Source organism: Ammodytes marinus (genome assembly GCF_949987685.1).
Source record: "Ammodytes marinus genome assembly, chromosome: 16".
Classification (NCBI taxonomy): Eukaryota; Metazoa; Chordata; class Actinopteri; order Uranoscopiformes; family Ammodytidae; genus Ammodytes; species Ammodytes marinus.
The window spans coordinates 24,496,310-24,510,355 of record NC_137220.1 but is presented as its reverse complement, the minus strand read 5'-3'; the positions used below and the strand labels follow the sequence as shown (position 1 = coordinate 24,510,355).

Below are 14,046 nucleotides of genomic sequence, written 5' to 3'. Positions count from 1 at the left end.
GGGTCTAAAATGTTTATGTATAAAAAAATATTTTGTTCACAATCTTATTTATTAACAAGTTAATTGGTGACTGCAAGATGTGAGTTACTTCAATGTATATTTTGTCAAAAGCTGTTCAGTGCATTTTGGAACCATCTTGGGACTTTTTTAAGATAAATGGCTATTTTTGTTCAGTCATGAGATGACTTAACTGCTTTGGAATGTATTCCAATAAAGATTTTAATTTTGAAGAACTTTTCTGAGTAACATAATCATGGTCTAATACGAAGGTTATAATGTCCTCTTCATCCACAGGTTTACTTTTGGTCTATACCTTTAGAGATTAATTGTTTTACAATACAACAGCGAGGAGCACATAAGTACCATTATTACATTATATAACATTATTATGTTAATTGTGGTACAATAATCTGGTAGGCTACTCTGTAAACTCTTAGATTTTAAAGCTGTATCTTTTACTCCTGAAAAGAAATACACTTGATCTTAGATTTTGGCATTGACTATGATAGCCTAAGAAGATCTCTGACTATTAATTTGAAAAGGTGAAAAACAAACAACAACCCAAAAGTTAAAGGCCTTACCAAAGTAACTCTTTTTTATGATAGGCTATTGATTTGTAATGGCCATATAGGCCTACAAGTAGACTTCACTATTGTAGGCCAAAGTTATACTGCCCTCTGGCAGCGAATAACGGAACTGCAAAATGGAAGCATGGAATTGTCCAACTGCAGCGATTATTTCCTACATTGAATATATTTTATAATTAATAATAAAATATTTATTTAGTAATATAATAGTTTTTAGAGCAGTTTCAGTTGCAAAACACGTCGTTGTTTATTGTGTCAGTATCCGTAAGAAGGCCATGGAGTCACACGTTTACGTTAATCATTTCCCTAAAGTTGGACTCGATTTTTATTCACCTATACAGATAATCTTATTTTATTTTTTTTATGTATGGTTTTTGAACATCTCTGACAAGTCGTTTGCTCTGATGATTTATCTGCGCGTTATTCACACCGGAAGTCACAGGCATGATTACTTCCTTAGCAACCATCGAGTCCCTGGTAACCACGTCCATAATAATGGCAGAGACGGTCGGAGCCCAAACATCTCTTTGGCAACAAGTATGCGAAGGTAAGATGATAATGTTGTGTCTTTGTTTGAAGCGCTGTTGTGAATTTAAAAACAGCCTCAAATAAACGTAGTTTTCTTGAATGTGTCTTCCTGAGAGTTTGAAGCTGAGCAGCCCAGTCCTCCCGCTGCTGTGTGGACAGACGGCAGATCGGTAAGCACCGGGCTCCCCCAGTACAGCGCCACCACACACTCACTGCTCTCCTATGGACTCTCCACAGCCGAGGTCAGCCCATCATTCAGCTCACCGTGTTGTGTGTCTCATTAGTTTGGATCTTATCAAATAAATAAATCTTGAAGAAACACTCTGCCATGCATGAAATAATGAGGAATGTGTACGGTCATTTTAAGGAAGGGTAGTGATACAAAAATATAGGCCTATAAATTAAAAATGAAAGTAAGGATATTCGATTATCGAAAACAAGATTGTGCAATACCTAATACTGAATGTAGAAAACCTGTGCGAAAAATTTGGCCAAGTGTTCCATTACAAATTGTGTAAAACTTCAACCAAAAAAATCCCCTATTAACTATAGAAAGCATTTCCCAACAGACCTCCCTTACGTGTGAAACAGTCCACTCTTGACACTTTTACATATTGTGCCAAAATTGAAATGTATCTAATCTTGGAGAATCCCCTGGGTGACTTGTTGCTTTTCATCAGGTGTTTGTGGACGATGATCCTCTAGACTTTGACCCCCCTCTTTGCCGCCCTGCTCTCACCAGCTCCTCTGTGTTAGGAAAACATCAATCTCCAAACCAGAGGCGCCTATCAACCCCTCCACAGCTACACAGCCGTAAGAGGGATGGGTACAGCTGTATGCAAATATCTCTACCATCCTGCTCCTTGTTGTTCATATATTTGTATTTTTCAGGCCCTGTCGCCAGATTCTTAGAGAGGAGAGTGTTCCCGCTGTTGCTGCCTGCACTGGAGGCTTTGGTGAAAGAAGCCCAGAAACAAGGCTGTTTCCAGGTCGGAATTTTTTGGATTTTGACAAATTCATCTGTAAAGACAGAACTTGAAACTTGATGTATGGCGTTGATTGCCTCATCTTTTGTGTTGCAGAGAAAAATAACCGCATTTAACCCGTGCGACTTCCTTACTGAGTGGCTTTACAAGTAAGAGCTCCACCACACAGACAGACAGACAGACAGACAGACAGACAGACAGACAGACAGACAGACAACACACACACAGATAGCTCTTTCACCTCAACCTATAAATCGTATCAAATGTAATATATTGGAGCTGTTGTAATTTTTCATGCATTCATCCATTTTCTCCTCTCTCCTAGCCATAACCCCCGCAGGCTAAAACAAGCCCCGGTGACCTTCAATGACATCCCCTTTGTCAAGGACTTACTCAGCACACAGTGAGTGTCTCCTCAATCCTTGCACCTGTTCATTCAATGTTTTAAACCTCATTAAACTTCCATGTTTTATTTGGGGTCTGGATTTTCATGATCACCAGCTTGCTGTCCACTCTCCATTGTCTCTAAAGTATAGAACAAACATTCATTTGAAGAATAATGATTCAGATAATAACGATGCAGGGGAAGGTGACACATCCCCATGTTTTGCCTGCTTTCACATATTTCTCTCTTTCTCTCTCTCCTACTTCAGTCCCCGGCCTCCCATCCCTCTGTTTCTGCTGCTGAGCGAGGAACAGGCTGCTCTGATCATGCAGTCTTTCTGGAGGGGATACAAGGTAAACTATGCCACGACTAGAGGCAAAACGGGGTTAGTCTAAATGTATATTAAGGGGCTTGTAGACAGATGTGTGTGGGGGGGGGGGGGGTGGAATGGGCCCAACCCTGGCCTGAAATGCTTCAGAGAAAAGTAATAACAGAAAGTGGGAAATTTCAAATGAAAAGGCTGGGAGAAAAAGGTTGCTTAGCGCTGGATGCACATTACATTACAATGTTTACGAAAGGTAGCACTTGACATAACTATAGCTACTGTATGCCTGACTGGCTAACACTAATTAGCACATTTCACATTGAATGAAGACGTTGCAGTGTGTGTTTGTAAAAGGGGGATTCATTTTTGAAGTAGAAATCTAAACGTAACGCTGTAATTACCTCACAGACCACATTGACTCTGCCAGCATTGTTGTGTGTGTGTAGCTCTGTTAGGATACAACAGGCACCGTCCTGCTCGTGCTTGGGCCTAAGTGTCATCTCGTTGTATAATCCCATCCCGCTGAAAAGCCCCTCTTCCACAGGGACTGCAGTTTCATTCAGCAGCTTGATTATGTCATCATCAGTGATGCTGGGCTTTAATTCTTTCCTGTGTGTGTGTTGTGGTCTGGAGTGCTCTGTACTGGGATATAAATAGACGCTATACCAGAGGCAATCAGCAGCCATTTCTTCCACGCTCGCAGATAAACCCAGTTTGATGTAAGCAGTGGAGGCTTGTTTGTCTCAAAAGAAAGCTCTTCTTTTTTTGTGTCTTATCCTTGGTGCCTGTGGGAGGATTCAGCTTCATAAAGCATTGAGAGGAAAAGATTCCAGCTGTGCTGTCCGGTGCATTTACATGGCGTTTGAGTAATTTGAAACCCTGTTTTTTTTTGTTGCATGTAGTTGTGTGTGCATGACAAGACGCATTGTATCTGTGTGTGCATTCATCCAGGTTTGGTTCTTTTTTTTGCACCAGCAGGGGGCAACGCTTCCTCTTTTCCTCTTTGTTTCTGTAACAACAAAAACTCTATTTGGCCTCTGCTCACATGAGGTGGCAGCAGTGAGCCAGGCGCCTGTCACTCCTCACTGAGTTTACCCTGAACTAAGAAAGGTTCACTGAGGGCCACTGATGGCACTGCAGCTCGGCACCCCAAGGGATCACACAGCCAGATAGAGACACACAGTCTGTGCTGGGAGAATGGGTAGGATTTTCAGATGGATGGATGACAAAAAGGAGTAAAAGTGGCATGATGATGTGGCAGGGTGGTCTCGGATTAGAAAAGGGAGCGAGATTGAGGGACATGCAGCCTTGTAAAATACATTCTCCCTGAGAAGCATGGGGAGGCTGTGAACGCAGAACAATTAGGATCCAAAGTTGTGGGTTGGGCTCTTAAGGACATGATTTATTTAAGATTCACTGGGTGGAGATATTTTTGGGCAGGCACTGAAGCAATGTCCTCACACAGGCGTTGTGTTGTGTCAAGGCTGCTGTTGTTACCTTGGCTGGAATGAAAAACAGCGGTTAACAGCTCAGTGGGCAGCTGAGCAGAGGACATCGGCTCAAACAGTCATCTGGGATGCATCGGCGCACTGTAAAAGTTCATTGGTTGCCCTGTGACGTGCAAACGTGGATGTCCTGTACACATATTTTTTCTTTCGTTTTTTTTTAATGCGAGCATGCAAGAGATTTTTTCTCATTATAAATGCATGCTTACAAAACTCAACTCAAGACATCATGACTCACCAATTGAATATCAACGTCTGAACTATATTTCCACATATTCAGTCATATTTTTAAATACTATATATTGTTTTGAGGGTTTATCAGAGTATAATAGGATTACGGGATTTGGCTGTAAAAAAACACTCAAAACCCATTTGACTCGATGATGAATATGAGCTCTCTTTTTGAATACTTCACTTACAATTGTAATATGTATTTTCTGTGATAGTTATCCCAATGTACATTTGATTAAAATGGCAAAATTCCTCCTTTATCAATAGACTCTGTTCTATTCACCCTCTTCCCCTCTTTCCCCCTCACTCTCTACACCCTCTGCTGTTATATAACCTTCCTGACGCAGCTCTGACTGCAGACTGCAGAGAGTGTGTGTGTGTGTGTGTGTGTGTGTGTGTGTGTGTGTGTGTGTGTGTGTGTGTGTGTGTGTGTGTGTGTGTGTGTGTGTGTGTGTGTGTGTGTGTGTGTGTGTGTGTGTGTGTGTGTGTGTGTGTGTGTGTGTGTGTGTGTGTGTGTGTGTGTGTGTGTGTGTGTGTGTGTGTGTGTGTGTGTGTGTGTGTGTGTAAGACAGACAGACAAACGAATGAGAGGCAGGAAGCAAGGAAGGATGATATTTTTGTAGATTGGAGTTTCAGCCCTCCACTATTAATGCGTTTCATCAAAACATGTTTAGGACTGAAGATGAGCAGCGGCAGACACACACTCACTCACTCACTCACATCTATGATGCAGACAAAACAATTATTTCTTGTTTTGCTCACGTACAACTATGGGTCTAAAAATATTATATAATCTTCTTTTGACTGTGTGCCTTAGCCCAACTCTAATCCATTCATCCATGCCTGCCAGTGTAACACATATGTACATGTACACACTTCACTAAGTCCTCCCAGGCTCTCGGGACCAGTCAGCTTAGATGGAGTAATGTGGCTACTGAGTAATAAATAGGCATTACAATTAGGATCTGTAAATACTTTGGGGTTTGTGGTTGGCAGAGAAGCAGGCTTTTATCATAATGATTTCCATTGTCTTTATTTTCACATTAATTAAGCATACTCCCACTGTGGTTGGGTTGGCCATAGCACAGAATAGCGTAGCCCTGTCTGTACATCCAACCAATTGCTGGCTTGAGCTTATTAGTGGTAGACCTACACAGAAAAGCTTAGCTAATAAGCTGCTTTGACAAATGTCAATTTATGGCTTTGAAATCCTAACTTGTTTTCATTTAAATGGCGCTATATGTGCCACATAGGGTCATACACTTTATGTTGACTGGTATTTTAGTTGTCTATCAAGTGTGAAACCTATTTTTATAAATCATCTGGTAAGCAAACACAATATAACAGTCTCCACTTGTCTGAGGGAGGTCTTCTTCCACTTGCAGTCCCAGCTATTGTCTAAAAGTAGGACACTGTGTGTGCTGAGTGTATTCTACTTGACATAAACTAATAGAGTTGTTGAAAGAATCTCACATGCACGCGCGCACACACATGCACACACACACACACACAAAGAGAGAGCGAGAGAGCTGTGAAGTCAACAGCAGAACTAGGTCTGTGATTCCAGCTGAATGATCCCAGGGCAGCGAGAGATGAACAGTCGGAATTGAGTTCCCGTGTTGAGTCGGTGAAGGTCCACTGGCACTGACAGTGACACTCATGTAAATATGTCACAGGCACTCAGGACATCCAGCAGTGGCTCTGCTTCATCCTCCCTTCCCCCTCCTATAGAGGTCTGTACGGACACACTGGCCCAGGATGAGATGGACTGATCATAGCATGAAAAGGCCTACTCCAGTAGTCCTATACATCTGTAATCTAAAGAGTGGTTTGAATTGAATTGACCTTTTTAAGTGTTCTTATGAAAAGACCGTAGATTCACAATAAATGAAATCAAAACTCAAATGCATCAATCAGATCACAGCTGGTCAAGCCCAAATGGATGGTCAACAAAAAGATGATGGATTGGTGGGTGGAGGTTGAAGCCTGGATGGAAGAGGCTGTGGTGGCCATGTCTTTATGCAGCGTGTCAGTGTTGCTGGTGATGTGACTGCAGCCTGTTCTTCCATTGTGCTGCTGCGGAGTGTGAGACTGGGAGAGGAGCTCAGTCTCACAGGCAGCTTTGCACAAAAAGGAAAGGCAGCTTGAAAGGCTCTGTAGTAGGATTGACGTGTGCGTGTGTGTGTGTGTGTGTGTGAGAGGGCTTTGGTGTGCACAGTTTGTGTCACTGTGTGTGTGGTTGTTGTCATACGCGTTTTTATGTGTGCTTTGTGAGTGTGGGGGTTTCTGCTTGCGATATGGGGTTTCGTGTGATTTTGGAATGCGTCTGTTTGTTTGTAGTTGTCTTTTTGCATGCTAAATAATGCGTGTGAATGCATGTAGCCGGCCGGACTCACATGCTCACTGAACCAGACTCAGTGACATGGACGACTGTAGCAACAAGAAACTGTTCTATCTGAAAGGTTCATCCATTGTTAAGACGAAAGGAATAATTGATGAAAAGCATATTATTTGCTGTTGAAAATCATGTTCAAATGTGTTTAATCTTAAACACAGCATACAGAGACACAAACATACCTTCCTTGATGCACACATCTAAAACAATAACACACCCCTGCTAATCAGCTGTGCTCATGCAAACAGACAGGTTCATGCGCGCACACGCACTCACTCAGCTCTTTTTCTCCTGCTGTCACACACAAACTGTCAGAACCCCTGCAGAAAGCTTGTATTTTCAAAAAGCCTTCTTTCCCAGAACTGAGACTTTGATTTTTGTCTTTGTGTGTGACACATTATAACACATTGCCTGTGGGGGTCCAATGGCTGTTAAATGTTTCCATTTAGTAAGTAGCTGGCAGCAATATAAAAAGAACTGAAGGTATGAGGTTGCAGCAGGACACCAATGCAGTGATTTGGACTAGGAATGGCCACACCGTACACAAATAGACACACACAACGGAGTCCCCTCCCCCCCCCCCCCCCCCCCCACACACACACCCGTCCCTCCATCCCTCATGACCCTCATTACCATTTCTATGGGTTGATCCCATCAGCAGAGGGGCTGTTGCGGCGCTGTGACACCCGGTAAATTAACTATTGGAGCCCACTAGACTTGCCCATTCCTCAACCCATTGCCAGGCTTATATAATACGCCCACTTTCATACCCAGCGCTAATGGGAACACTATGGGCGCCATTCAAGCAGGCACTAGGGAGAAAGTTGAGGTTGAAGGAGGCTGAGTAAGTGGGGGAGTAGAGGATGAAATAAAGAAGCATTTCTTTTTTTTTTATTCATCCAAAACAGCAATCCTGTTAAGTAATATCTTAGGGAAGCCAGCAGCCCACACAAACACACTGCTACAGGGGGTTCCTCCAAGATCAAAAGCATAACTCATTCTAACTACAGACATTGACAAATCAGAGGCTGCTTGCTTATTGACATTAATTTGCAGCAGAATTTGACCCATTTACCCACACAATACCAGGGACAGACTTATAGTATCCACAAGAGCTCATTATATAAGTGTGCTGTATCATTTACATAACACACGATGGGACACACACACACACACACACACACACACACACACACAAACACACACACACACACATCTGCCCTTTAAACAAGGTTCATATCTATGTCACGCATTTGTTGCATCATTGTTTAAGCTGCGATTCATAACTTACCACATGTTCAAACTAAAGAAAAATAATCTTTACATGGGAATATCAAGATTAAAACCTTATTATACAATAATCAGATCAATTAAATAAAAGTATAGATAACCAAATATGCCACGGTACAATACGATAAAAACAGTGAAATAAACAAGGAAAACAAAGTTAATAAACAAAGAAAGTCATGTCAATTTAACACTTAATATGAACTGAAAAATATAATATGCATAAGTGAAGTTAATGCATCAGCGTTGTGAACTGGACATATTTGAGCGGGCAATAGCAGAGTATAATGTATTGAGGTTGTGGGCTTTGTGAAATGAGGCCATTTCTAATTACACAGGCTGATATGCCCAATACAAATCATATGGGTATTTCAAACCGCACTGGCAGGTTACCAATACTGATTGCAGCTTGATTAAGTTATTGATGTTTTGCTAATGTGAATGTATGCATGTGCTGCCTGTGCTCATTTTGCTGCATGTCTTATAGATCAGGGCACGCCCAGATGTGCAGGAGCTGCGCCGGTGGCAGAAAGAACTGAGAGAGAACCGTGACATTGCCAAAACTGTTGAGAAGTTCTGGGCCCAACGAGAGAGCCGAGGTGAGAACACACACACACACACACACACACACACACACACACACACACACACACACACACACACACACACACACACACACACACACACACACACACACACACACACATTCAAACGGTATCACTGAACACCAGGCCTGAGGCTCGCTGACAACACCATACCATTGATCTTGTATTGTCTCCTGTAGTTGACAGCAGCTGTTGATAGATAGGCAGGCAGGAAGCCAACACACGTTAGCATTCCTTTCAAACAAGCTACAATGCACAGATATCCACCTATACAGTGCAATCCACACCAACATGTCTGAAGCATTCACAATAACACACACACATGGGTTGCAGAGATACAGTATTCATCCCAAACAATGCTTTGGAGTTAAATCCGAGAGATGAGGATTCAGAGAACAGCGACACACACAGAGAGAGAACGAGGAGTGAGATAGGGGAAGTGAGTGAGGAGAAGAAGAGAGAAGAAAGTGTCTGCTGGCTTGGAGCAAAGGATGGAGACTGGGTATACAGTACATGTGAAGACAGAGCAGAGATGCAGAGTGTTGTGTGTGTGTATGTGTGCATGTGCGTGTCTGGAGATGAAAGACAGAGCACAGCAGCTGAGAATGCAGGCCCTCGTCCAGTGGGACTGACTGGCGTTAGGCAATGAAAGTGACAACTTTGTCCTTGAACACACAGAGAGTAGTCATTGTAATCCCAAGTATTCTAGGTGGTAATATAGGTACAAAAGGGTTAGTAAATAAACACACAAATAGAATTAGTTTGATGTGTATTCTCCTCAAAGGATGGCGATGTCAGTCCATCAGTGCGCCACTATTTCCAGAAGGACATTTTTTCATAACTACAGTATGTGATGGATTGCGATTACATTTTGTACAGGTATCCAAAGTGCATAGAGGATGAAGCGTCATGACTTAGATGAAAGGTATAGGGATCTTCAATTGCCATCGCCAGGAGGTGATTTGTGACAAAATACCTGCAGAGATAACACACTCCCATCAGCCTTAGCTCAGCTGTAACTTTTTGTTTTGTGCTAAATAGCAAACACTAGTATGTCATGATGCTAACCTAAAATTATTACCTTAAAAACTTTATACTTGCTAAAAATGAGCATGTGATGTTAGCATTGTCATTATGATTTGGTTGCCGTGAAAGCATTAGCATTTGGCCTCACAGAGCAGCTAGCATGGCTGCAGGCTAGACTGAGCTTAAAAACATGCAATAAGCCCACTGATATTCAGTCCACTCAAACAGAACTTATTTACACATCCAGCAGATAGAGAACAACAATAGCATTTGTTCAGTCATGGTCCAATATCTACTCTTCTATAGCTCTGGGTTGCTCTTCATTAAATCTTGAGGGGAATACGTCTCTTTTGAAGGTAAATGATCTATTTAATTGGTGTTTGGCACTTAGCAGTTAGATTTTTGAAATGGCAGCTAAAGTAGCTATAGAACTAAGTGATTAACAGTAGAGTCGGGTGATAGTTCTCCATGGGTTAGCCAGACAAGTGGCCCCTTTAAAAAAAACAGTCATGGATCCCATCCATCCCAATAATGTTGCCACTTTTAAATGAATGTGCATATAGCTCATGACAAATACACAAGACTCCAATTTGCACTGTAAATATGGTCATCGTAGCATCTCTGTTTTTGTCACACACAAACAATAACGGCATCATAAACACAGGTTACTTCCACACTGACACATTCCACACAACAAAGGCTCTCGCTGCCCGGCGAACATTCTTCCAAAGCCACACTGTTCTGCTGCTGTTAGCTGATGCTACTGCTACTGCACAGCTACTGCTGACGTGACATTATTGTGTGTGCGCGTGTGTGTGTGTGGGTGTGGGTGTGTGTGTGTGTGTGCGTGCGTGCGTGCGTGGGTGCGTGTGCGTGTGCGTGTGTGTGTGTGTCTGAGCGAGTATACTAAGAGAGTTTGCCGAGACTGGAGGCCATTTTCTGACCTCTTTGCCAAAATCTCAAATGGATGAGACTGTGAGGGGAACCAGAAACATGGGAGTTAGGGGCAGGGATGAGATTGATGCTGAAGTTGCAGTTTGTTTGTTGTTTTGGATGGAATGAAGCGAGCGCTGCCCTCCAGCACCTCCACATAAATGACCTATGTTTTAATGACTATGGCAGAGAGAGGGTGAGTTTAGAGAGAGAGAGATTATTTAAGGAAGCCCCCTCCCTACTGTATGCACGCTCCAGCAACAGCTGCACTCATCTCATCTGACCCGAGGAGACCGGCATGCGATACCTCTTCTACCATTTCACGTGTCACACTCTGAAATCAGAATAAGTCAGAGATGGGAAAAGAGAAAAACAAAAGGGGGAGAGAGAAATGTAGCCGGGAGAGAGCGGATGCAGGACGGTACCTCAAGGGCTAAAGGCCATGGCTCTTTGGGCAGGTGTGGCGCTCAGCAGCTCATTTATCACCACATGACTGTCCTTGACTGTAGTCCGCCATGTTGTGTGTTTATCATCAGTCCAAGCATGGTGATATTGTGATGGATAAAAACAGTATAACTAATGTAATGTATGGTAACATAAATGTGTCAATTACAGTTTATTATACCCAAGTCTGGCACATGTCGCATCCTGCATTTTATTCATCTAATCAATTTATTATAATAACCATGTTTATGGTGTTGAGATGCAGAAGTTCATTTTAAGATATTAAAGGCCAGATGTTGATGCTGCAGATGGTGTCTATGCGCCTCACAGATGTAATCAGCGTTTATAAAAACGACAGTTACAGTCATTCACGTGTAAATAGTGTGAAAGAACTTTTCACAGACATTTATTTAACAACCTGTCCGTGGATCTTGTTGTGATATAAACTGCATACAAAGTCAGTCTATCCATCAAAGCTTCACTTCCATACTGTCAAACCAGTTGCCTTTAACTGGCAGATAACAAAAGGCCACCACAATAACCTTGCAGCTGTCACAGTGAGAAAGTGTCAGTTCCTGGCTGAATCATGGTTTGTTAAACAGGTTCACTCTTTGTTTCTCCTCTGTTGAACCTGCTCATATTAATGATGCAGCTCTTGTTTGTCTCCAGTGGGCTCTGCCATGACAGATCGTCCAGAAAGCCCCCAGCCCGGCAACTCAGATGTGTCCATCCAGGTAGTTTCCCCAACCCCCCAGAGCACGGTGGTCCACACCCCCACCCCGCAGATGACCCCCGAGGCCGGTGAGCGGCTCACCCCCAGCCTGCACAGCGTGGATAAAATGTCCTTCACACCATGAGTGACTGATTTCCTGCCTGGTGACAAATCGCTGACTGCAGTGTCTCAGTCTTTTGGGAGCTCTGAACCTGAGCTAGACTGGTGGTAATGTAACTGAAATCATTAGCCCTGTCTACAAGGCTTTTCTGCTTTTTAAAGGCTATTAAACTCTGTTAGGTTGATGTCAAACTGAGCAAAATGATCACTCAAACAAGCCATTAAAAACGCCTGTAACCAATTGGGTACGGCAGGGCAGGGATTTATGGTCTGAGATCTGTGTCTAATTAGTTGATTGCTTTTATTGCTTTTTTGATGGATTTACGAGCCTCAACCAACAATTGAAACCCGTATAATACGGTTCACATATTATTATACTGTCGGGAGTGAAGCATGTCGTAAAAACCACTAATATTTCCTCTGAGCACCTCTAGCTAACATAACCAAATTGTATTTCCTTGCCTTGTCATTTCCGTATATAAATATCACTCCACAGAAGAGGTTATATATTTGAAAGGTGACTCTGAGCAGCATCTTCTATCCGGTTTATCAGAACAGGTAATAACCCTGTCAAAAAATCACAGATAATTCTGACAGCAGAAAGGAATATTCAATATTCTCCTCAGATTTCGCTATTTTACACCTGTTAATTACCGTCTTTTATGTATCTCCTGACACTATGTGCATTGAATGTTAGCTTCAGTAAGGCAAGTTGGATATTACTATTTAACAAGATATACGTTTAACATTATTACATATCTATTTTATTGAAAATATAATTAATGTCCCGGATAAAAATGTTAACTTTGTTACCATTATATTAATATTTCCACCATGTCGATTTTTTGGCAAGTTAGAAAAGTAATGACCTTTTTATATAGAAAAACATCCACTCATTAGGCAAGCATCACAATCAATATATAAATTCTCTTCATAAAAATAAGACACTGTATGATGATGTACTTGTCTAATATTTTCAGTTTTGTATATGAATTTTCATGTTTTTTTATTTTTTTTAAATATTAAGTTAGAATATTTTAATTTTTTATTATTTTGGTTTTGATCTTTTGCACCATGTACCTGAAAGGGAGACATATTACATGGCCCCTGCTGACTCCAGCGCCATAGCTGTCTTTTTGTTGTTGTCTTTGCTCATGGAAGCAATCAAACATCATCTTGAAAGTAGTCACGGAAAGTTCATGAAATGTGATACGCAGACAGATTCGTAATAAAAAGGCTGCAAGCTTTCAACGGACTGTGCAGTTATTCTTCGTTCTCCTTGGTGCCGACAGGAAAAGAACTGCAGGTTATCACTGTCTTCTCCTGACTGTGTGTCAATTAAACTGAATAAAGTGCACTCCTGGCACATTTCCACTACTCAATGAGTCCATCTGTACCTGAGAGGATACTAGTGGTTTCTCCTCCAGTGTCTCTGCAGAGAGAGGGAGGCGGCGTTCCTTTGATGAACGGCTTTCCTGACCATCCCAGTCACTCATGCACGCTGCCTTCACAGTGAGGCATGCACAGGGTCATGTATCTCCCTTTGCAGGTATGTGGATGCCTGGGAGACAGCTGCCCACTGGGTGACGTGATAAAACAGCCCATTTCATTCTGGGGACATCTGATAGTGCAGCCAGCTCCAAGCAGTCTGGCAGCACTGGGCCCGTCTGAAACCGGATCACACAGCAGCAGGAGGGAGCGGGCACCAGGCTGTCAGAGCAAAGCCAGAAAACAACTGGCTTCTGCTCTGTGAATCCAGCCTGAAGGTGGAAGTGTAGAAGACGACTGTGTTAACACACTGAGAGTCTGAGTTGATTGTATCGGTGGGCTAGAAACACTTTGATTTAAACACCCACGCCATGTTGCTTGTATGCTTGTAAAAAGAAGAATACTCTATATAGAGAATTTGTCAAACACAGAACTAAGGAAGCAGAAAATAAATATAAGAAATACAAAAATAAGTTAACAAGTATTATC

At 42.3% G+C, this 14,046-nt stretch overlaps 1 protein-coding gene across 1 annotated transcript; it reads left to right on the top strand.

Annotated features, from left to right (window-relative positions):
- Nucleotides 1–1,082: 1,082 nt before the first annotated feature.
- iqck (IQ motif containing K) lies at nucleotides 1,083–12,094 on the top strand (the record flags this gene model as incomplete). The annotated part of the gene is made up of 8 exons (XM_080044616.1): nucleotides 1,083–1,134; nucleotides 1,230–1,357; nucleotides 1,796–2,104; nucleotides 2,198–2,250; nucleotides 2,427–2,504; nucleotides 2,755–2,839; nucleotides 8,717–8,828; nucleotides 11,907–12,094. The coding sequence occupies 8 exons, from the start codon at nucleotides 1,083–1,085 to the stop codon at nucleotides 12,092–12,094; spliced, it is 1,005 nt and encodes a 334-aa protein (XP_079900742.1).
- Nucleotides 12,095–14,046: the final 1,952 nt, after the last annotated feature.